Source organism: Sinocyclocheilus grahami, unplaced genomic scaffold, assembly GCF_001515645.1.
Source record: "Sinocyclocheilus grahami isolate Dianchi unplaced genomic scaffold, SAMN03320097.WGS_v1.1 scaffold148.1, whole genome shotgun sequence".
NCBI lineage: Eukaryota > Metazoa > Chordata > Actinopteri > Cypriniformes > Cyprinidae > Sinocyclocheilus > Sinocyclocheilus grahami.
Genome location: NW_015505327.1, coordinates 353941 through 377885, shown reverse-complemented (window position 1 = coordinate 377885; position 23945 = coordinate 353941). Strand labels below are relative to the sequence as shown.

Below are 23945 nucleotides of genomic sequence, written 5' to 3'. Positions count from 1 at the left end.
TTAAAGTTTGCCAAAGAACATCTAAATGATTCAGAGAAGGCTTGGGAGAAAGTGCTGTGGTCAGATGAGACTAAAATTGAGCTCTTTGGCATTTGCTCGACTCGCCGTGTTTGGAGGGTGAGAAATGCTGACTATGACCCCAAGAACACCATCCCTACAGTCAAGCCCGGAGGTGGAAACAATATGCTTTGAGGCTGTTTTTCTGCTAAGGGTACAGGACGACTTCACCGCATTGAGGGGCAAATGGACAGGGCCATGTACTGTAAAATCTTGGATGAGAACCTCCTTCCCTCAGCCAGAACACTGAAGATGGGTCATGGATGGGTCTTCCAGCATGACATTGACCCGAAACATACCGCCAAGGCAACAAAGGAGTGGCTCAAGAAGAAGCACATTAAGGTCATGGAGTGGCCTAGCCAGTCTCCAGACCTCAATCCTATAGAAAATCTGTGGAGGAAGCTGATACTTCAAGTTGCCAAATGGCAGCCAAGAAACCTTAGGGATTTAGAGAGGATCTGTAAAGAGGAGTGGATCAAAATCCCTCCTGAGATGTGTGGAAACCTGGTGACCAACTACAAAAAACATCTTACCTCTGTGCTTGCCAACAAGGGTTTCGGCACCAAGTACTAAGTCATGTTTTGCTTGGGGATCAAATACTTATTTCACTCACTGAAATGTGAATCAATTTCTAACCTTTATATAATGTGTTTTTTGTAGATTTTTTGATTGGTATTCTGTCTCTATACGTTAAAATAAACCTACCATAAAAATTATTAAGTGGGCAAACTTACAAAATCAGTAGGGGATCAAATAAATATTTTCCCCACTGTACCTGCTGTTCATCACAGACTCGTTTTTAGGCCGACATTTCCTGTGTGATATGGGAGCACAGGTTAGGGTCATGTCTGCGTCTCTGGTGGACAAACATTTGGGTGAAGTCGGCCCACCACTTGAGTCAGCCAATCAAGGCAAAATGTGCACATATGGGAAACGGCTAGTACCACTGTGTTTCAACGGACAATCTTTTACATGGGAGTTTGTGTTAGCAGATGTGAGTAGGCCCTTTCTGGGAGGAGACATCCTGTGCACTAATAGACTGTTGGTCGATGTGAAAAACGATGCAGAAAAAGAGAACCTACTGGGTGAATTTCCCAATCTCACTAAACCCACCTTCTCCTCAGCAGTGGCCAGCCATGGGGTAGTACATCACATCTCTACATCCGGGCCGCCAGTGTATTCCCAGATTCGTCAACTGGATCCAGTGAAACTGGCAGGATTCAGGATTTTTCCACCCACCTGGCTGGGAAAACAATTTTCTCGAAAGTGGATCTGATTTGAGGATACAATCAGGTGCCAGTCTACCACTAGGACATCCCAAAGACTGCTGTAATAACACCGTTCGGCCTTTTCAAATTCTTTCAGATGCCCTTCGGCCTAAAAAATGCAGCACAAACTGTTCAGCGAATGATGAACTCAATCCTACGAGGCCTTGATTTTTTATTCGTATACTTGGATGACATCTTGGTTGCTAGCATCTCCATGGAAGAACACCTAGCCCATCTGCAATCTCTGTTCATTCGCCTCAGCCAGCACGACTTAATAATTAACCCTGCCAAGTGCCAATTTTACTTGACCGCAATAGACTTTCTCTGCCATCGGATTACAAGATATGGGGCGGTTCCCTACCATCCATAGTTGATGCAATTTTTTGAGGATGGTAAATTTTTATAGTTTCATTCCACGGGCAGCTGCACTCATGCATCCTTTGTACAAGGTAATCAAAGTATAAATAAACAGATCACCTGGTCAGAGGAGATTATTAAATCATTGGAAGAAACTTGCCTTAGCACAAGCAACCATGCTGTCTCATCCGCTTCCTGATACCCCTATTGCTATTACTACTGATGCCTCAGATGGTGCTGTGGGCACTGTACATGAACAGTTAGTAAATAGTGTTTGGCAACACCTTGCATTTTTTAGTCGACAGCTCCGCCCTAATGAGCAGAAGTACAGTGAATTTGACAGAGAGTTACTTGCACTGTTCCTAGCAGTAAGGCACTTCCCCTTTTTTTAGACGGACGTGTTTTCACAGAGTTTGTGGATCACAAACCCTTGGTTCTTGCCATGTCTAAAGTTTCTGAGCCCTGGTCAGCACGACAACAACGTCACTTGGCCTTCATATCGGAATTCACAGTGGACAAAAGGCAAATTGAAGTAGGGCTACACAATTAATCAAATTTCTTGTTTTAAATTCCTGAATAAAACGTGGTTGGTAACTCTGGTGTAATTTGAATGGGAGCAGGTGGTCTAACAAAATCCCGTTCCCGACATCCATTCAGAACAGCATATCTGCGCTTTATTCTTATTGACCACTGGTACAGCCTGCACTCGGACTGTTATGCACACGCTGCACGCATGCTTTCTGTGTCACACATTTTATTTGCGGGGTCTGTGCGCAGCATGTGCATAACGATGTTCAGAGCAGGCTGTACCGGTGGTAAATATACTACCCTCAGACAGAACAAGCAGGTTGTCGATGAGTGACAGAGCAGAATAAGGATGGAGCAAAGTGTGGATGCACTGTCCTTGAAGGACGTTCAACTCAGTTTCATTTATATTTTGCTTAACCTATAATTTTAAATGACAGATGTCGATTTATTTATTTTTCTCTGCGACACTTTTTCTACCGTGTTAACAGATAAATGTCAAATGAATTTAGTATTTTGACAAGACGAATAAAAATAGCTAATAGGCCATTTTTGTACAACCTACATTTTTATTATTTCTCTCTGCGACACTTTTTTCTATTGTGTTGTAAATGTTAAATTAATTGTATTCTGACAAGATGAATAAAAATAAGAAATACAATTTTTGTACAACATTTTTATTTTCTTTGTGACACTTTTTTACCTACTGTGTTGCATACCATTTTAAACAAATTTTGTGTCTTAAGATAATTCATATAGATTCAAGTCAAAGTCAATAAATTCAAGACTTTTGACAAGACAAATAAAATAACATACAATTTTGTGCAGACTACACTTTTATTTGTTAGTCTAGTTAATCTATCTCTTTTTCTTTCAGTAGCGGAAATTTAAATGTGAGATTCTGGAAACGAGATCTAAATTTAGTGGGAATGGTCGGGTCGTGAAGAAAATTATTCTAAGCGGACAGTGGGTGAACAAAAAGTGAATACATAGCGGGAGTGGGTGGGTGCAGAATATAACCTTGCGGGAGCGGGACTAAAAAAATAATCCCACACAGAACTTTAGTGTAAGCCGTGCACTTGGGTATTGACTTTGCCTGTTTAGCATCTGACCAACAATCTGACCCAGAGGTGCAAGCCTACAGAACAGCTACCTTAGGTTTGAAAATAGCTGATGTTCACTTTACGGAGGCAGGAGCTACACTGGTGTATGATGTCTCCAGGGACTACCCGCGTCTAGTAGTACCCATGCAGTGGAGACAAGCAGTGTTTGACAAAGTCCACGGAGGTAGCACGGGCCTTTATCGACTCCTGGGTTGCACATTTTTTCACTCCATCGGATATAACTTCAGACTGCGGCCCTCAGTTTACATCTGAGTTATGGGCAGAGGTTGCTCGAATCCTTTGAGTGCAGGTTCACCATACCACAGTGTTCCACCCGCAGGCAAATGGTTTTTGTGAGTTCTTTCATCGCTCTTTCAAAAGCGCCCTTAGGGCCAGTCTGACAGATGACAGGTGGGTGGAGCATCTATCTTGGGTGCTGCTGGGCCTGTGAACGGCTCCTAAAGCGGATCTGCAAACTTCCTCAGCGGAGTTGTTGTATGGTCAGATTTTGCATGTGCCAGGGGATTTCATTCCAGACAGTACAAGGCCATGTGCTCTATTCTCTGACCAGCCAGCCCTTTCAGTGATTTCAGTCACTGAAAGCCAGTTCCTACTTCTCAGCATGGCATGATGGCAGCTTGGATCCCCAAGGACCTCTCTACAGCTGAATTTGTGTTCATTCGGCATGATGCTCACAGAAATGCATTGTGCCTCCCATACGATGGACCGTTTTGTGTTCTGGAGGCTGGAGTCAAATCATTCCTGGTCAACATTGGGGGCTGTCCTGAACGAGTTACTGTTGATTGACTTAAACCGGCTCATGGGGAGCTGAATCAGCCAATGGTTCCAGTGGCGGCTCCTAGGAGAGGTCGTCCAGCTACCAATAAGGAGGAGGAATCCAGGCAGCAGAGTTTGACTGCCAAGGAGGTTCAACGTGGTGCAGGCTCATGACACTGCACACATTCAGTGAGACAAGTTCGAGCTCCAAGGGAACTGATGTTGCCAGTGTTAGTGAATTCTGGGGGGACCGGTGTAGGAGTAGATACAAGTAACTCACACATTACTGGTTTATAGACACAATTCACACAGCACTGGCACACACATACATACATGGTTATTAGTAGGGATGTAATGATTTACTGCAAACCAGTAGAAAATCAATACAAATATGTAATGATTCAAATCGGTTGAGATGTTAAATGAATCGCGATACATTTGGGGATGGGAGTTTATATTAATATATCTCTGAGGTGAACTGACTGTCTTTAGAAAATTTTAGATGATATTTTATTTTCATCTCGTATCTGTATAATACATATTAAAGCAGCGTTCATAAGCGCTGCCCTGCTTTGTTTACAGCGGTAACCAAGGAAATGCTGTATCGCTGCTGTTCCAAAAACACCACCTGCTGTCAGAGAGTGCAATTGCGTCTCATTCAAAGCTTCTGCTGTCTTTGTTTCGTGCAGATGATTTATGTAGTATAGTTTCACAAAACTAAAGTCAGAGCATTCTGTTTTTGTTTTAAATTTCAAATTATACAATCTAATTTAGATTTATAAAAACTTGCTCATGCTGCATGTATTCAGCATCTTTGTTTGGATTGTGATTCAAATGCAGTGGTTGCCTCTAATTTTGAATGGAAAGAGCACAGGCAAAGCCTTTGTTTATATGAAGAGTTTTTTTGTCATATTTATTTGATTAGATTTGGTGTTTGTTTAAAAATTTTAATTTAGAATCAGAATCAGAATCAGAATGAGCTTTATTGCCAGGTATGTTTACACATACGAGGAATTTGTTTTAGTGACAGAAGCTCCACAGTGCAACAGAATGACAGTGACAAGACAGGACGCAGATAATAAAAAGAATAATATACAAAATAGACAATGTACAAAATAGCAAAAACACAATATATAATATAGACAATTATTTATGTACAGGTATGACGTGCAAATTTGAAAAGTAATAAGTATGTGTTAAATAAATAATGTATAATAGTGTAGTGTGTTCCACATTTATTGTTAAATGTTCATGAGATGGATTGCCTGAGGGAAGAAACTGTTCCTGTGTCTGGCCGTTCTGTTGCTCAGTGCTCTGTAGCGCCGACCAGATGGCAACAGTTCAAAGAGGGAGTGTACTGGATGTGAGGGATCCAGAGTGATTTTGCTAGCCCTTTTGCTCACTCTGGATAAGTACAGTTCTTGGAGAGTAGGGAGTGTTGTACCAGTGATTCGCTCAGCAGTCTGGACTATCCTCTCAGTCTTCTGAGGTCAGATTTGGTAGCTGAGCTGAACTAGACAGTTATTGAAGTGCAGAGGACGGATTAAATTATGGCAGAGTAGAACTGTTTCAGCAGCTCATGTGGCAGGTTTAACTTCCTCAGCTGGCGAAGGAAGTACAGCCTCTGCTGGGCCTTTTTAACAATGGACTCAATGTGATTGTCCCACTTCAGGCCCCGAGAGATTGTGGTGCCCAGGAACCTGAATGACTCCACTGTCGTAACAGTGCTGTCCATGATGGTGAGTGGGGGGAGAGTAGGGGGGTTTCTCCTGAAGTCCACGATCATCTCCACAGTTTTGAGCGTGTTAAGCTCCAGGTTGTTAAGACTGCACCAGACAGCCAGCTCTTTAACCTCCTGTCTGTAGGCAGACTGGTCACCGTCCTGAATGAGGCCGGTAATTTTGTCGTTTAGTTTTGTAATTTTACATATTTCTGTTTCACAAAGAAATGTGCAGCATTGTGTCCAAGCAATAATAAAAGGACACCTTTTCATAAAAGAAAATCGTGAGAAAATCGAATCGTGAAATCAGTATTGTGAATGGAATCGAATCGTGAGTTAAGTGAATTGTTACATCCCTAGTTATTAGGTATGTGCCCCTTAACAAAAGCTACAATGGTATATAATTTCTGTTTTAAATATGGAATATAATGGTTATATATATATATATATACAGTATATATATATATATATAGATATATATATATATGTGTGTGCCCCTTTTTTACATTTGAGTCTCTGCACGTCCCTGAAAGAGTTGGATTCTCAAGCTAAACATTACCAAAATTTCAGAAACGAGTTGGACGTATGAAGGAGTATTTCTGTGCCAAATACACTCCTTCAGGGTTCATATAAGTTTCAGAAAGTTTTTTTCAAGTATGGCTCTTCATGACGTCATAACAGATGGAATTCCTTATATGGGCACTTCTCCTGGAAGAGCACGCACACAAGTCAACCAGGGGTGCGTTTCCCAAAAGGAACTATGGTCGCAAGTTCCGTCATTACCAATAGAGTTCAATGGAACTAATAACCAAAGTTAGCTAATGATACTTTTGGGAAACACACCCCAGAGCGAGAGCAAGAGCATGCCCATGAATGTGCTTCATTTGGGTTACGGAAGTCGCCGGCAGCGCTGCACAGGACTTGCTTGAAAAGGATTTGTCATTTTGTTTTTAGACCATGAAATCATCAGTGTAGCTCAAAGGGGAAATACTAATAATTATTTATAACTAGTTATAATTAATTATAAATATTTATATCTGCTGTAAGAATTTACTTGACTGTCTGTCAATTTTAAGAACATTAATTTCCTGGTTAAGGAAAACAACTTTCTTACTGTACAATACGACTCAGAGCATGTAGCACAAATCTGCATGATTAGGGACTCCAGTGATGAGCAAACAATGAACAACCTCAAGTGTAATATAAGAAAGACTTTATTAACTACATAAACACTTAAACTAGTCTAACATACACACACACACACACACACACACACACACACACACGCATACATTTGGCATAGGAAAAGGGGTTAAAGTTTAAGCAGTAAAGAGAAGAGAATTAAAGACATGAAGCTATAGTACAATTTGATTTTCAGCAGATCTACAGCCTGAAGGAAACTTCAGTTTTTTAGTTCAAACACACCTTTGTAAAAAGTGCAACTGATACTTAATGCATCAATTAATAAGACTAAGTTTGATACTTGCACATCTTGTCTGTCTGAAAGAGAGTCCTGATGCAATCTGAAGGCTCAAGTTGATCTTTGCTGAAGTTGGTTGATGGAAAAGAACCAGTAAGTCAGAGGATCTTGATGTGGAAAGACTAGACCGAAGCCCGGCACAAGCTTAGTTTGGGTTCTTGAGGAATAGTTTTAGCTCACATCCTCATCTTCTCAGAAACTAACAGAACCGCAGACTGAAGGGCTGTATGTTGGAGCCCACCGGGCACCCAGCACCAGCTCAAGCTCTCCACACAAATTAAAGATTCTTTGAACACTAACATATTGCATAGGTATCCACATATTATATACACTCTCAATTAGATCATCCGAAGACGAATTCATAGAGACCAAACATGGTATCGTTGGGGTTATATTAACTAGTGATCTATCATAAGCATGCAGTAAAACATTATACAATACACAAGACCATATACAAAGAGGTAGTAATCAAACACAAAGACCTGGGGATATGCATGATAGGAAAGTCAGAGAAAAATTTGTCTTTGAATTAATGTAAGAAGTAATTTCCTATAGCAGTATGTGTCGGTTTCAGAGAGAACTGAGTAGGAGGGAGATTCTCTCTACATACTTTTAGGTCGTAAAAGTTTATCTGATCTGGCTGAGGTGTCCTGGTTGCCATGGTAACCAGGGGCCTGGGATCACTCACAGACATGCTGGCAACCAGTATGTTTATTGGGTGAGGGGTCTGTGATTATTTGTTAATCTAATGAATGATTGATTTGTTCAATCTAATGACAGATTGTGTGTCTGATTGGTCCAAATGCTACAACAGTGTCACCAAAGAAGTGTGTTTTTGGTTGGGAGGGAAAGATAAGTTTGTTCCCAAAGAACCCAGTGTTAAGGGAAAAGTTAGTTTTTTTCCGGGGCAGCAACGGAATTGTGCAAGTGTGTTTGTTTGTTCTCGGCATTTCGGTGACAAATGTTTTATAAACAAATTAAATAAAATGTAAGTCAATAAAGTTTTTGTCTCTGTTTTATTTATGTCGATGTCACAGCTTGCAAAAAGCTAAGCAAAAGCTTTGCATGCTCGTGACTATTTAGCTCCGCCCACAGCATGCCTCCAGGATCTCGACTGTTTTCAAAGAGAAGCTTAAAGCTGTATCTGTCTTTTATAAATCTGATAAAACCAAAGACTCTTTAGAGATATGAAGGATGCAATTACTGCTCTATAGGTACTCAAGATTAACATGAGATTGTTAGAAACTGTTTAATGTTCCCTTTAAATTTCAGGGGCATTCTAATTGGATTTAAATAGGTTCTATCAAACAGTGAAAGCGTGCTCACTTGCACATCATTAAAACAGAAATTACAATATTATCATAGATGAAAAATATCACACACCCCTAATCATGATATTCTAGAGAACTATTTGTTTCCAACTGTTGCAACTGCTCAGGGGGTGACCTTTCTGCTCCAGCATAACATTTGTGCAAAGTGAGGTCCATAATAAAATGGTTTACTATGATGGGGAAGGACTTAACTGGCCTGCACAAAGCCAAGAACTGAACCACTTTTACAACTTTTAAAAGAATTAAAACACCAAGCCAGTTCCCAGTGCCAACATCAGTGACTTCATTGATGTTCTTGTGCCTGAATGGGAGAAAAAAAATCCCTGCACCCAAATTGTAACATGTCTTCCCAGATGAGTGGAAACTGTTAGGCAACCAACCCCCTATAAAATGCCAGTGGTTTTGAAATGATTATTCTTGGTAATTTGACCATGAAAGTGTATTTGTGTTTTTCATTATCCCCTAAGGACATGCTTTCCTATTTATTCTATTCTTAAAAAAAAAAAAAACATTTGTCAGTCCTAACCAAGGGTTAGCTTACCCTAAAATTAAAATTCTGTCATAATTTACTCTTTACCCTCATATTGTTCCAAACTCATAAGAATTTGTTGATCTTTGAAATGAGGATCAAATGAAGGTATTTTAATAAAACCTGAGATATCTGTCCTTCTTTTGAAAGTCCATTCCACCAAAAAAAGCTAAGAGATCATAAAAGAAATCCAGAGTCTTCTGAAGAGATATGGTCACATTAATACGATACTGTATAAATATATATTAATTTAATTTAAAACAGATTTAATTTAGAATTTTATTCACATATAAACATTGATCAGCTCACATACATAGCACATCAAATATGGTAAATGGAAGCTCAAATGTGCTCACTTTACATTCAAGAACAAACCTTCATACTTTTTTAGTTTCGAAGATGAATGAAAGTCTTACGGGTTTTGAACAACATGAGGGTGGTAACTGTGGGTATCATAATTTTCCTTTCTAGGTCAACTTTCCCTGTAAATTAATTCATAAGGTTATGGTTTGACTCCGCTTCAGCAAGATTTCAAGTTAAAATAGTTTTCTTTATGGTTTGGGTAATAGGTACTTCAATGTATTCAATGTCATTGTCTGATCCTTATTTGTAGAGAACCTGTTTCAACACCCCACTAGCCCCACTGTGTGAAAAAAGAGCAGTGCTTGTGTACTGCAGGACCCTGTTCTACAGACTTAATCTTTGAGGCAATGGTTCTGCTCACTGTCAGTTATCCTTGTTGCCTAGGACAGGTAAATGACCCAAACTGTGAAAAAGTTTTGAATTTTAGTGAATTTTAATCTGTTCAGAAAAGAATATGCAGGGCTTCTTGATTTAATCAATCAACATGGTGATTTTTAAAAAAATTTAAACTTTTTTTTTTTTACAGGATTTCACTTCCTACATACTCTGTTCATCCAAAGAGGAAGGCATGAGACCACGTGGGCTGTACTGCGGAGGTTTGGATATGATGATGATCTTGAGCTGCATCAGGAATACCTGTTTCTCCCGTGAGAACAACCACTTCCAAACAGTCAATCAATTAACTATTCACATTATCTCTTCATGTGTTGAAGCAGCCCTATATTTTTCTCCTCTTATTTCTGATTTAATGAAGATAAGTTCTGTTAATAAATCTTTTCTGAAGAGACCTCAGTAATACTTCATACTACAATGTAGTTTTACATTTCTGAGGAAATAAACAAAACAGTTCTAGTATATGTATATATGTGTATACACACACACACACACACACACACACGCGCACACACACACACACACACACACACACAGTGGGTATAGAAAAGAATCACCCCTTTAAAATAATCACATTTTGTTGCTTTGCAGACTGAAATGAAGATAGACAGTTTTTGTTTTATTCAGTTTTTGTTTAAACACCTTTTGATTTAATCACAGCCTTTATTCTGTTGGAATATGTCTCTAATAACTTTGCACATCTATACTTTGCAATATTTGTCCACTCTTCTTTGCAGAAATGCTCAAGTTCAGTTAAATTTGATGGTGAACGTTTGTGGACTGCAGTCTTCAAGTCAAGGTTTAAGTCTGGGCTCTGACTAGGCCATGCAAGGCCATTCACCTTTTTCTCCTTAAACCACTGTGTGGTCAGTTTTGTTGTGTGCTTTGGGTCATTGTCATGTTGGAAGGTAAACCTTCTTCCCATTGACATCTTTCTGGCAGAGGAGCAGCTTTTCCTTAAGAATTTGAAGGTATTTTGCCCCATCCCATTTTTCCTTCTATCCTGACAAGTGCTCCAGTCCCTGCTGCAGAGAAACACCCCCATAACAGGATCTTACCACCTCCATGCTTTACTGGAGGAATGCTGTTATTTGGATGGTGAGCTGTATTGGATTTCCGCCAGACATACAGTATTGTTTGGTGTTGAGGCCAAATAATTAAATTTTAGTCTCATCTGCCTCAGAATCTTCAAGGTGTGTTTTGGCAAAGCTCAGTCTTGACTGCATGTGGCCTTTCTTGAGGAGTGGATTTTTTCTTGCAACCCTTCCATACAACCCACATTTGTGGAGATTTTGTGATATGTTTAGCACATGCACACAAAGACCACTCTTTGTCATAAATTCCTGCAACTGCTGCAGAGTTGCTGTAGGCCTCTTGGACTAGTTTCCTCCTGGCTTTTTCATCCAGTTTGGAGTGACATCCTGATCCAGGGAGGGTCTGTGTTGTACCAAATACCTTGCACTTCTTAAAGGGGTCATATGATGCGATTTCAAGTTTTCCTTTCTTTTTGGAGTTTTACAAGCTGTTTGTGAATAGATGAGATCCCTAAAATTGCAAAGACTAAAGTCTCAAACCCAAAGAGATATTCTTTATAAAAGTTAAGACTCATCCACACCCTCCTAAAACGCCTCGTTTAAACACGCCCCCACATGTCTACGTCACTGTGTGGGAAGATTTGCATAACACCGCCCAAATGTATACGCAAAAGAAGGTGTAACTTTGATTCTCGCTGTAGTATTGTTGCCGCTGCTGCCATGTTGTGGAGACACTGTGTGTTTCGTTGTGAAAGAGAAACTACTTTGTTTGGTCTTTCAAAAGAGGACACAACTAGAAATCAGTGGTTAAGTTGTATTTACAACACTGTTCCAGAACCGTTCAAACCAAATATTCAGATGTGTGCAACGCATTTTACGGAGTACGAGAACTGTTTCCTGGGAGAGTAGCCTACAATGCCGGTGTTCCGGTGAATTCAGTTCCCCTGTTTCCCCTTCGGCGCGCATACAGTCTATGATGCTGACAAATAATGCTGACTCGCAGCCTGTAAGTACGTTTTCGTATTTAAAGGATTTGCCACAGACGATTCAAATGCGAGTTTTGAGCAGTGTAGAGTAGCACTTGTTGTTTGTCGTTTCTCTGATCACAAATGCAGACATGGTTTTATGTTTACGCGGTGCGATGCAACGCAACGCATAAAAAGACAGTATAAGTCATTATAATCCGTAATTATGTCCCCACTGGATGCAACAAATGACTCGTTTATAATGGGTTTTATTGGTTTTGTCTCGTCGTGCCGGGACACGGCATCACAGTATGGTAAGGGGCGTAACATTTCCGTCACACGCTTGAGGTATTCGGCCAATCACAATGCTTTAAATAGCTGGCCAATCAGAGCACACCTCGCTTTTCAGAACGATGAGCTTTGTAAAAGTTTCAGAAAGGCAGGGCACAGAGGAGAAACAATAATGTATAGTATGTGGAAAATAATGTTTTTTTTAAACCTTAAACCACATAAACATGTTTCATTACACCAAATACACAAAATAACTTTTTTTTAGCAACGTCATATGACCCCTTTAATAATAGACTTCACTGTGCTTCTAGCCATGGATAAAGCCTTTGAATTTTTATTGTATCCATCTCCTGTCTTGTGCCTGTCCACAACTTTATCCCGAAGATCTTTTGACAGTGCCTTGCCACCCATAGTTGATTGTTTGCTTCAGTTGCACTTAGGGCTGTCATGATTATGAATGTTTTTGTGGCTTTCATTATATAATTGTGATTAATTTAATGGATCAGTAAATACTTATGATGTTATTTTTTAATCTTTTTGAGTTATTATTTTGCAGTGTAAGATTAGATAGAGTATTCCAAAATCTAAGAACTGGCCTATACCGATCCAACACCAGCGCTTTTTTTTTCTACACCACTAGAGAATGTCAATACTGTGTTTGTGGAACTAATGGTCACTCTTTTTTAAACCCTTTGTTAAACGCAATCCACTAAATACTCACTTCCTCATTACAAAAAAAAACATATATAAACTATGAAATTAAACTAGCTGACTGTGTAATTTAGCAGCAAAAATAATCTTTGGTGCACATTATACAATTTAAACATGTTTATTCTGTTAAGTATTTGCATTCTTACAAAATACATTCATGAATATAAGATAGAAATCATGAGAAAAAGAAAGGCTTCTAATAATCTTTCTGTTTGTGATGATTCCTTCCTTCCTTAAACTTAAAGTATTATAATGGGAATATATCATCTTGGAGAGAGAGTTTTACTGTGCTGACTGTCATAACTGAACGGGACGTACCGTTTGAATGCTGAGCGGAGAATGACTGATAGCTGCAGCAGAAGGAAGATGAGTTTCTGTAAACCTGAATTCTGTCCCTCACATTAAGATATGGAATGGCTTCAGATACAGTGCATGAAAAGCAAACTGGTGCTCCTCTGTTTCTTTTGGTGTATGATGCCCCCTTGTTTCGTATAAAAAGCACAATAATCTTAACCGCATCAAATAATAATGATTAGACGGTTATTTAATTATCACAACAGGCCTAGTTGCACTACCAAGGACTGAAATGCTCCAGGAAAGCTCTTTTCATGTTGAGCTAATCAAAATGACCACAGCTGATCACAGTTTAAAGTCAGATGGCTTTGTGTGCCATTGAGAAGGTGATTAGCTACACCTGATTGAGTTTACAAGTCATTTTTAGGAGGGGGGTGATCCTTTTTCCAACTCGGTGATTCTATTTTTTTTTTCCTGACATGTTGGTGTTGAATCTTTCACTTGGATGTTATAAGTTGCACTGAGTAAATACTGCTGAATAAAACAAAAACTGTCCGTCTTCATTTCAGGCTGCAAAGCAACACAATGTGATTATTTTAAAGGGGGTGATTCTTTTCTATACCAATATGTGTGTGTCGATTGACAGTTCTCTTAGAGTTGTTAAGAACAGGGTTGAACTCTCTTAGCCCCTAACTTTCTTAATCTGCTTGGATTGCTCCCAGTTCGAGACTTTGTGGCAATCCCAATTGAATCCAACTATGCGAATCTGCTAATCTTGCAGTTATCAACATCTGACTCAATGTTTACATTCCTACAGGTTAAAAATACCACCAGACTGCACCACAGAGTTCAATCACAATGCTTACCTGTTCCTACAGAGTGTCTTTGATAAACACGATAAGGTAAAAGTGTTTGACTGCCCAGACATGACTGACAAATATTTATCAAAATGCAATTAAACAGGCAAGAAAGTTCATATTTTATTAAAATAATTATTAAGGTAATCCTGTTGTACCCTGTTAAAATATTTATTAATGAAATATCCCATTTAATTAAAAGGTTTAGATAAAAATGTCGGTCACAAAAGTAGTAATAGATTAAATTATAAGAGGCTTTAATTGCTGTTTTCTGGATGTTCATTTGTATCTTGTTTTTGCTGAAGCTTGTTTGTATCTGCTTTAGGACAGAGACTGTGCATTGTCTCCTGAAGAGCTTATGGATCTATTTGATGTTTTCCCCTACGTCCCCTGGGGACTGGATGTGAACAGTACAGTCTGCACTAATGACCAGGGCTGGATCACATACCAAGGCTATCTCTCTCAGTGGACGTGTGTATCAAACATGCAACGTGTCTCAGTTCAAGAATTATAGTCGTCCTTAATGAAGTGAATATAGTGAACATAGTTTTGAACAGTTTGTACAGCAAGGAGAATGAATCTGTTGTTCATTATGCTACCCTGCTGTACATTACTGTCTGGATGGTTTTGAAATGATTTATGAGTTTATCAATTATCAATGTCTTTTTTACAGGTTAACGACTAACCTGGATGTCCAGCGATGTCTGGAATATCTTGGTTACCTTGGTTACTCTATAATTGCTTAGCAGGAATCTCAGGCATCTGCCATAACAGGTCAGTTGAAAGACAAATATTTGCTATATAACATACATAATTATATACCTCTATAATTACTACTTCAGAGTAGTTTTGGATATTAGAACATGCAAAAAAATCAATCTTGGGCATATTTAAGACTTAATTTTTAGACTGGTTAAATTACCACATACACGTCACATTGTATGATTTTCTTTTCTTTTGTCTATTTGTTCTGTGTTCCACATTAGGAAAAAAATGGGTGTTTGATGTGTAGCATAACTTAAAATTAAAGTGTATTAAATTCACAAATTTGATAATTAATATGTTAAATTCAAAACACCCGACCGCTGCATGAGCATATGAAACTATTTGTATGATAATCAAATACAGATTTTTATCTGAATATTTAAAAATGATCATGTACTGTGCAAATACAGCATGCATGTAAAAAAGTTATTGGCACAGTGGTTAACCAGAAAAATAAAAAATGACACTTCATGAACCAAAAGGTTGCTGACCCCTGCTTTAGAAAATCTATTCATGGGTCATTGAGCCCTCTTGTGGTTGTTAGAGTAACTGCAAATGCAGAATGCAAAAAGTCACATTGCATTGACTTATAACTTAAATAGACAATGTATTTTTTTCATGTGTATTTTTTTTATAGTTCTTAAAGTGGTCCTGACTGAATGTATTTGCACATGTTAGTGACCTGTGATAAGAAGCTCGACCTTCAGAAGAAACAGACGCAACGGAATGTATTTCGCTGTCATGTGTTTGGAATAACTGGAAGTGGCAAAACTGGTTTCCTGCAGGGCTTCCTCGGCAGAAACCTTGTGGTCAGTTGCGAAAAACCCCCCACCATAAACCACGAAAAAACATAAACAACACAGACCTTTTAACTTTAGTTAATTGTGACTTTTTTTTTTCATTGAATGAAATAAGCAGATTAGTTAACACTTTACAATAAAGTTCAGTTTGTTAAAATGTCCTAATGCATTAGGTGATTATCAGTGCCGTCCCTAGCTGACGAGGGGCACAGTGCGAGGTAGGGAGCGGGGCCCCCCTTGGTCCGTTCTCGTTCGCCTTCCCGTTAGCCAATCTGTTCGCGATCACGTTCTGTTCATTCATAGTACATTAATGCTAAATTATACAACTTGAAATGTTAAAAATGTATTAGCTTGAAAAATGTGAAATAAAACATTATATTAATAAAAACTTTAAAATTATAGTTCATTGCTAGTTTATGGCACTTAATTTATTAACTAATGTAAAGTATTGCAGATGCACTTTTATAAGGCCTTGGGGCAGTGTTAGATTTCATCAGAGCTACTGTTTGTTCAGAGCAACACCTCTGTTGAATCTTGGTTGATTTCGAAACCAAGGCATTTTACAATCGCATCTGTGCTATTTCTGATATCATTTGTGCTCCATTCATCAAAAAGATTTGTAAAAATAAAATAAAATAAAAATGTTAATTTCAGATGTGACATTGTCATAATTGCTGATTCTCTACGATTTGTATTTGCTGTCTTTTCCTCAGCTTCAGAGGGCCATTAAAGAAGAACACAAATCATATTATGCAATCAGCACTGCACATGTGTACGGACAAGAGAAGTATTTGTTGGTAAATAGTTATTTGGCTTACAGGAACTTACACTTTAGGTTTTTTTTCAGTCTGTGGAACTATAGTAATTCTGAACACTTTCTTAGTTGGAAAAACATATCGCGGTTCCTCAAAACATTTGCTCTTAAAACATGCGTTTAAGCCATATGAAGAGTTCAGAGATGTGACCACTATTTATCATGATAGTTTCCCGAAAAAGAAACTGAAACTTTGTCCTACATTTGTTTGTTTTTCCTTCAGCTCCATGAATTCTTTCCAGATTTTGATTTCCTGTCTGAGACCGAACTTTCATGTGACATTGTGTGTCTGATCTATGATGTCAGCAACCCTTGCTCTTTTGAGTACTGTGCACAAATCTTCAAGGTTTGCTTTTACACTTTAAAGAGCAAAGCCAATACTATGCTGTCTAATAATTAAATACAGGGCAATACATTAACACATGACTTCACATCTTTGGTCTTATTCCTTTATGACTGTAATTTACTTTTGTACATGCCATATTCTGCATGATATCTTATGATATTTACTGTGTTCTTTTTATATTATACTTATGTATTTGTACTAAATGCATTTTTGACTTTATTTTCCAGCAATACTTCATGGATAGTAAGACTCCATGTATGTTGATTGCTGCAAAGTCAGACCTGCCAGAAACAAAGCAGCAATAGAGTATGACTCCACTGGAATTCTGTTGCAAGCACAAGATCCCAGCGGATCTTCATCAAACTCACCACCATGTCTGTGTATCCGTAAGTGATCTCTCATTATCCACAATTAAAAGAGTTTGAGGGTATTTTCACACAGGACCGTGGAATTATTACAGTTACCTCTGTTTATCAATTACTTTTAGAGCATCACAATTCAAATGACTATTTTTTTAATTGGATGAGTTTTGTCTTTTGTATTGTCTCTGTTTTAATTGACCACTCTTGTTTATCTCTCAGGGGTTATTTCCACATACAGATAACAATAAAAACAAAACATGGTTAGGTGGTTTACTCTACTCTCTGGAATAAATGATTTCCCTAAAAACAGAAAACTTCTCCAAGCTGTCTGGCTGCAGAGCATCTTATGAGTCAGATGATGGTTTTCTGTTCTTCAATCGCAGTCTCATCATGAAATGACACTGTCTACAGTACCTATGCATTTATATTCAGTACAGTAAGCAAAATCTCCAAGCATGTGATATAAATCATATTTTTCCCAATTGTTCCCCTCATTGTGTAAGACAAGAGAGACAATGTGGACAGAAAACACTAGAGAATGTTACTGGTTTGAAAGAACTTGAGGGAACATTCAAACTAACAATGTGCATTTAATTCTTTCACTTCTCTATTTCAAGATCTGTTCATTCAAAAGTACACTATATTATATCCTATTTCTTAGTGACTCATTTCTGCTGTTTGCCTGTATCTTTCTCTGTGTGTTGGCAGCCATGCTCGTCTGCGCTGCATGTGTACCTGTAACAGATGTACCTTCTGTCTGTGTCAGAACTTCCTCAACTCTGAGCTCATGCAGACGGTTCGGACCAAACTCTACACGGTCATCTTTAGCAGGTTCTCAGGATGGCTTTATCTTGGTTTATCACCTTTCCACTTTACTTGTCTCTTTTGCTTTTATCGAAATTCATCCTCTTTTTTTTCTCCATTTACTTATTCTCATTCCGATTATTAATTTGGCAGTTTGGCAAAGTGCACCTGGCTTAACATGCTAATAAACCTTTGACCATATAGACTACGTGAAAATACATAATTTGACAGGCCTAGGCAGCACTGATGAAGAGGTGACATGTTCTGTGGACTGTCACCTTATTTCAGTGTTGGGCTGTAGATTTTTGGATGGGTCACCAAGCATTTTTGGATACTTTTTCAATTCAGTCCAGTTTCACAAACATGTCAATCCAAAGGGGCTTTAACAAGACTAGTGCCACACAAATCCCCCCAGTGAACAAGTCAAATGACAAGCGAGAAATTCCCAAAGATATTTAAGTAGATAAGAAAAAGCCTTTGATGGAACTAAGAATGTAAGAACTTTCTGGCTGGGGAAGCCCACTTTCTTGAGCTTTATACAAACATGCATGTCTGCATATAGAAACTTGTTCATCTGTGTGTTAGTAGTTTTAATGGTAATATTGACTAACTTGTTAAATTATACATAATGACTACACTGACTTCTAATAAAATAATAATTCATACGATATGCAAATAGAAGGGATACACCCTCATATACTGTATATCCTTGCATATACTACTTACTGATTACACCGCTTCGTTTTGGTTGTTTCTAGCAAAAAGAGTGCCTATGCCTGTTATCATCAGATTAGCAATATGAAAAATATACATCAGCACTCTAAAAAATGCTGGGTTATTTCAACCCATCTTTGGGTCAAATATGGACTAACACAACTTTTGGGTAAAAACTTCAATTGAAAAATTTAACCCAACAGTTGGGTTAGTCCATATATTTGACCCAGAGTTGGGTTAAAACAACCCAGCATTTTTTTAGAGTGTGGAACATACAGGTGCATCTCAATAAATTAGAATGTCGTGGAAAAGTTCATTTATTTCAGTAAGTCAACTCAAATTGTCAAACTCGTGTATTAAATAAATTCAATGCACACCGACTGAAGTAGTTTAAGTCTTGAGACTGTCATGGCAAATGGGCGGCAGGTATGGATTTGGGGTTTAGATTTAAGCATGATCCATTCTTAATGCTTTTCAAATTCATGTTTAAATTTCTTTTAAATTTTGCAACTTGTGACATGTAGAAATGCAGTAGTTCGTTCTCCTACAACTCAGTGATCCAGTTATTACCATTTTCCTCTTTATTTGCTCTTCTTAAGGTTTCTTTGTGTTGTCGATCTGCCATTGCTATTTCCCAACACTGAAATATGTCCTCTTTCTTCATCCTTCATCTTGGATTGAGTTTTGTAATGTTTTAGTATAGCAAATTAATACTATTTTCTTCATTCCCTTTAAATAACTCTTGTTTATACACAAAATGTATCCTCATTTATCCTATTCATTTGAATTCATTGGTTTGTCTCTTTTCAGGCATTATTGTGCACTAAACTTGTGCTTTAGTTTAATTTCGATGTTCACTACAGAAGTTACTAAACTTTTGATTTATAAGCGCTGTATAGTAAATGTAAGGTACTAAAACAAATGTAACCTTTTTATCTATTCATTTCTATTTTCTTTCTCAGGCATATTACCCATGCTGACCTGAAGAGCTTTACATTTTGGCTCAGAGCGAGTGTTGGAGCCACAGTTTGTGCTATGCTTGGCTTTGTCATGTACAGAGCCCTCCTCAGATCTCGATGAGCAGACCCAAAAACGTACTTCCTTCATTTCCTGTCTGCCCTAGTAATTTCCCATGTACAGGGAAAACCAATAGAAATATATAGTTTTTTAAAAAGAAAGCATAAAGTAACATAGCTGTTATATTTCTATTTAATTATTACTGTATATTCCCAGGTCTTGGGACTCTATTTGAGACAGAAAACTAGGATATTTTTCTTGAAATATAATACAAGCAAACTGTAAATATGTAAATGAGATAAAATATTTGTTACAAAGTGAATAAAAGTCTGTCAACTGGATTTCTTCCCCTTTGTCAGTTTCCGCCTTTTCCCAGCTTTTCAATAAACAGGTTCTTCAACAATGTATTTTTGTGAAATCACAACACTTTTTTTAAAATGATGTTTTATTAACAAGGTTCAGGAAGAGCGCGTCGGGGTGGGCTCTAGGTTTCTAGAGTTTGACTCTAGGTTCGGGCCATTCCCGAGCTCAGAGCCCTTCCCCGGACAACTCGTGAATGTAGAGAATGTTCAGACAGTGGGAAACTAACTACCACTATAATCCTATTCAGTTCCACACAAGAGGTAAAAAATAAAATAAACAACTTTTACCAGTGTATCACATAATACAAAATACTGTCTTGCATCATAACTATTTTGTGCTACAGACATAAAGCAGATAATTTCTCTTTAAAAAAGGCTGTAAGCTGACATTCTGTATTTGTAGCATTAAAATGATGTCTTAAAGTACCATTAACATGAAGGTATGGATGAAAGATGAAAATACTAATTTCATGCTAACAAACAACTTCTAAAGCTGATGATTCAGAAAGGTTTTGTGGGTGAGCTGGAGCCTGCATCACCATGAACGTCAACACTTCAGTAGAGACACTTCCCAGTCAATACATTTTGTTAAATCAGTTGACATAAAGATTTTTGTTGCTGAACAAGTGGGCCACAGAGCTGTTTGCTTCCTCCAGTTTTGCAATATCAGTGTGACATCTTGAGGCTTTTCCTTTGGTGGGCCGCACCCCGGCCATCTCCTCATAAACAGGAACTACAGACTGTGGCTTTCTACGGTTAAGCCATGTACACTGTATGTGAGAGGAAATTGATAGAAGGGAGGGTTTAACAGAAACACTGAATATATAGTCAGAAAGACAGCTTCTTTAAACCACATATAATATGGCAAATCTCTGTCACATAAGATGTAAATGCAAATATAAGTTAAATGACTGAGAAGTATTCCAATTACTTCATTTTAAATAAATAAAGATTTAATCAACAGTTTAAGAATTTTTATTTTAATATTGGACATTTTTATTTTGTTGAACTAATGTTCTAATATAAAATAAAAGACATTAAGTTAAAAGTAACTGAGACTGAAATGAGATGATGCATATATATAATATGGTTTTCTCATATCTTTTTTTGTAATGTAATCATTAACGTATTCCCAATGACGAGGGCCATAACACCACTTTTTTGAGGAAAATAAAATTATAACTATGGCCCTATTGTTAAATGCACTTTCTTCTCATTTAATTTAAAAGCAGTCCTCCTTGTTTATAATCTATTTTATTTCTTCTTGTCTAGAGAACAACTAAGTAAAACATGGCAAAGGTTACTCCACTCTCCCCTAAAAATCAAATTTGAAACTAAGCATTAAATACTTACACAGTAAGCTGTAGTGAGAGTGAAAACCAGAACACCTAGCAGACATGCACCTCCAGAGATCACATACAGCAATGGCAGGTAACTTGAACAATTACAAGGCTCATGAGCTGCAACATAGTCACAACAAAAACACACACATAAAGGAAAAAAATAAAGCTCAACAATATAATCTGTTGTAGCATTATATTCACAGGAAATGTCAATGGATGAATTTCTCACTCAGTGGAAATAAACAATATCCCCATGTGCTGAGGTGAAATGACTTAGTCACATTTTATAGATGAATCACATGCACTGCAAAACACATGCAAGTTACACACAGTTTCCGAACACAACTGTGTATCAGATTTTCTTTCACTCATAGTTACATAAACTGGGGTACTAGTAAATTGCACATATATAATGTCTTGATTTAATGGATTACAAAATGTATCCATACAGTTTAACATGATTAAAGTTGACTGAAAAAAATCAGATAATATAAGCTAACATGAAACATAACAGTAATCAATATGTTCTTGTTGAGCTAAGATAAATGCACATTGCAGGGTTAGCCAATCAACATTATACAATTAATTGTCTTACACTTGTATCCAAAAATAGCATGCTACACTGCATGAAAATCATGCTGTAAGTTAAATATTTTCAGTTGAAAATGAAATGTATTCTGTATGATTTTGCTTTTTAACGATTTTTTAAATAGATTGAAAGCAACCTGTTTTGGACTATTCACTGTGTTTGGAGGTGATATTACTATAGACCTGGACTGTTTCATGTAAACTCATTTTTGAAGTGATATCAGTAAAGGTCACCTACAGAAGTCTTCAACATAAATGAAGAACTCCATCTGGCCAGGAACATTCTTGTCATATGGAAGATCACCATAGTGGAATTCACAGTGGTACACGTCTGTGTCCTGTCCTTGCAGGTTTGAGATTGTCAGATGAACTGTGTGGTTGTCCAACTCATCACGTACAGTAATGCGACCCTTGTCCTCAGATTTATTGATAAAGGGTGGGAATTCTTTAGAAAGATACAGCACTCGTCTGGACTGTAGCAACCTGCGTTTCAGCGAAAAGGCAAATGGTTTTTCTTCTTTATTGGGCGATTCACAGGAAATGCCAATGGATGCATTTCTTACTCTGTGGATATAAACAATAGCCCCATGTGCTGAGGTGAAATGGCTTAAAGTTAGTCACATTTTATAGATGAATCACATGCATTGCAAAACACATGCAACTTACACAGTTTCCTAACACAACTGCTCTAAGACTGCCAAAATAAAATTCAGCATTAAGTTTTATGAGGACACTTTTCCTGCATAAATGTAGCATGTCTGACTGCAAAGTGTTGTGGACAAACATTTCTGCATGTAAACTTTAGTTTTACTGCTGACCATTTTATGAGATTACCACAATGTATTCAGTCTTTTATAATAATAAAAAAAGGTTAAAACAGAGTGAAATATTAACTTACCAGGTGTGATAAGAAACAAGAGAACAACATGAGCATACTTAAGACCAAACATTATTAAAAAGTAAATTAAATAAAGAAAATAGTGACTATGGTTAGAAAGCCAGAAAGTCTCCGAGCGTAAATCATGCCACGTAAAAATGAGGAGCACAGTGTTTAGACTCCACCTTGAAGGTTGAAGAGGAAAAGGAAACAAGAGTTGAAGTGGTTTGTCAATTTCAGTTTCATCATTGTGAAAACTTACAGATTTTTGTGTATATTCATCTTTATATTGAAAAATGGACTGTTCCTTACTGTCCTCTTTAATTATTGACAAACTATTTTCCTGCTTTGACATTCAAATCTGTATTGTATAAAGTGCAATATAAATAAAGGTGACTTAACTTGTTTATTAATAAGTAAGTCAAAAGTGTAGTATGTTTTTAATAACAAGGTCGCACTTTAAGTTTGGGGACCAATTCTTATTAACTATTAATTACAACTTTTGCCTCAATAAACTCTGTATTACTACACTCCAAAAAATGCTTGGTTAAACACAACCCAGTGCTGCGTAAAATAGGGACAAACCAAGCAATTGGGTTGTTTTGACCCAGTGGTTGGGTTACTACCCAGAAGGTTGGGTAAAACATCTAACCCAACCGCTGGGTCAAAACAGCCCAATTGCTTGGTTTGTCCCTATTTAACCCAGCATTTTTTAGAGTGTACTTATTAACAGTTCATAAGGTAGTTGTTAAGATGGGGTTAAGGGATGTAGCATATAGTCATGTAGAACAAGGCATTAATATGTGCTCTATAAGTACTAATAAACAGCCAATATGTTAGTACTATGCATGCTAATAAGCAACTAGTTAATAGTCTTTCAAATAATGATAGCAGGCTATTTTACACATAAATCATTGGTGTCTAACCATCCACTAAAGTACAAGTCAATCTCAATCGATTATTAAGGTTAAAAATAATAATCTAACCATAATAATTGGTTAATAATTAATTTGAGTGCTTCATCACAATCTAAAAAGAAAGATGAGAAATGCATATCCACTGTTTTGGCATTTAAACCCTGAACACAAACAGCAACAA

The 23945-nt window shown here is 37.6% G+C and overlaps 1 protein-coding gene and 1 pseudogene across 1 annotated transcript; one reads left to right on the top strand and one right to left on the bottom strand.

The window, feature by feature from the left end:
- The window catches only part of LOC107591952 (mitochondrial Rho GTPase 1-A-like), a 40851-nt pseudogene extending 21108 nt beyond the window's left edge, over positions 1–19743 (top strand).
- A 521-nt stretch (positions 19744–20264) lies between these two features.
- Positions 20265–23184, bottom strand: cd7al (cd7 antigen-like). Its single transcript, XM_016281193.1, has 4 exons — positions 22869–23184; positions 22209–22562; positions 21393–21499; positions 20265–20809 (listed from the first exon to the last, which is right to left on the bottom strand). The coding sequence occupies exons 1-4, from the start codon at positions 22918–22920 to the stop codon at positions 20633–20635; spliced, it is 690 nt and encodes a 229-aa protein (XP_016136679.1). The 5' UTR covers positions 22921–23184; the 3' UTR covers positions 20265–20632.
- Between the last annotated feature and the right edge of the window lie 761 nt (positions 23185–23945).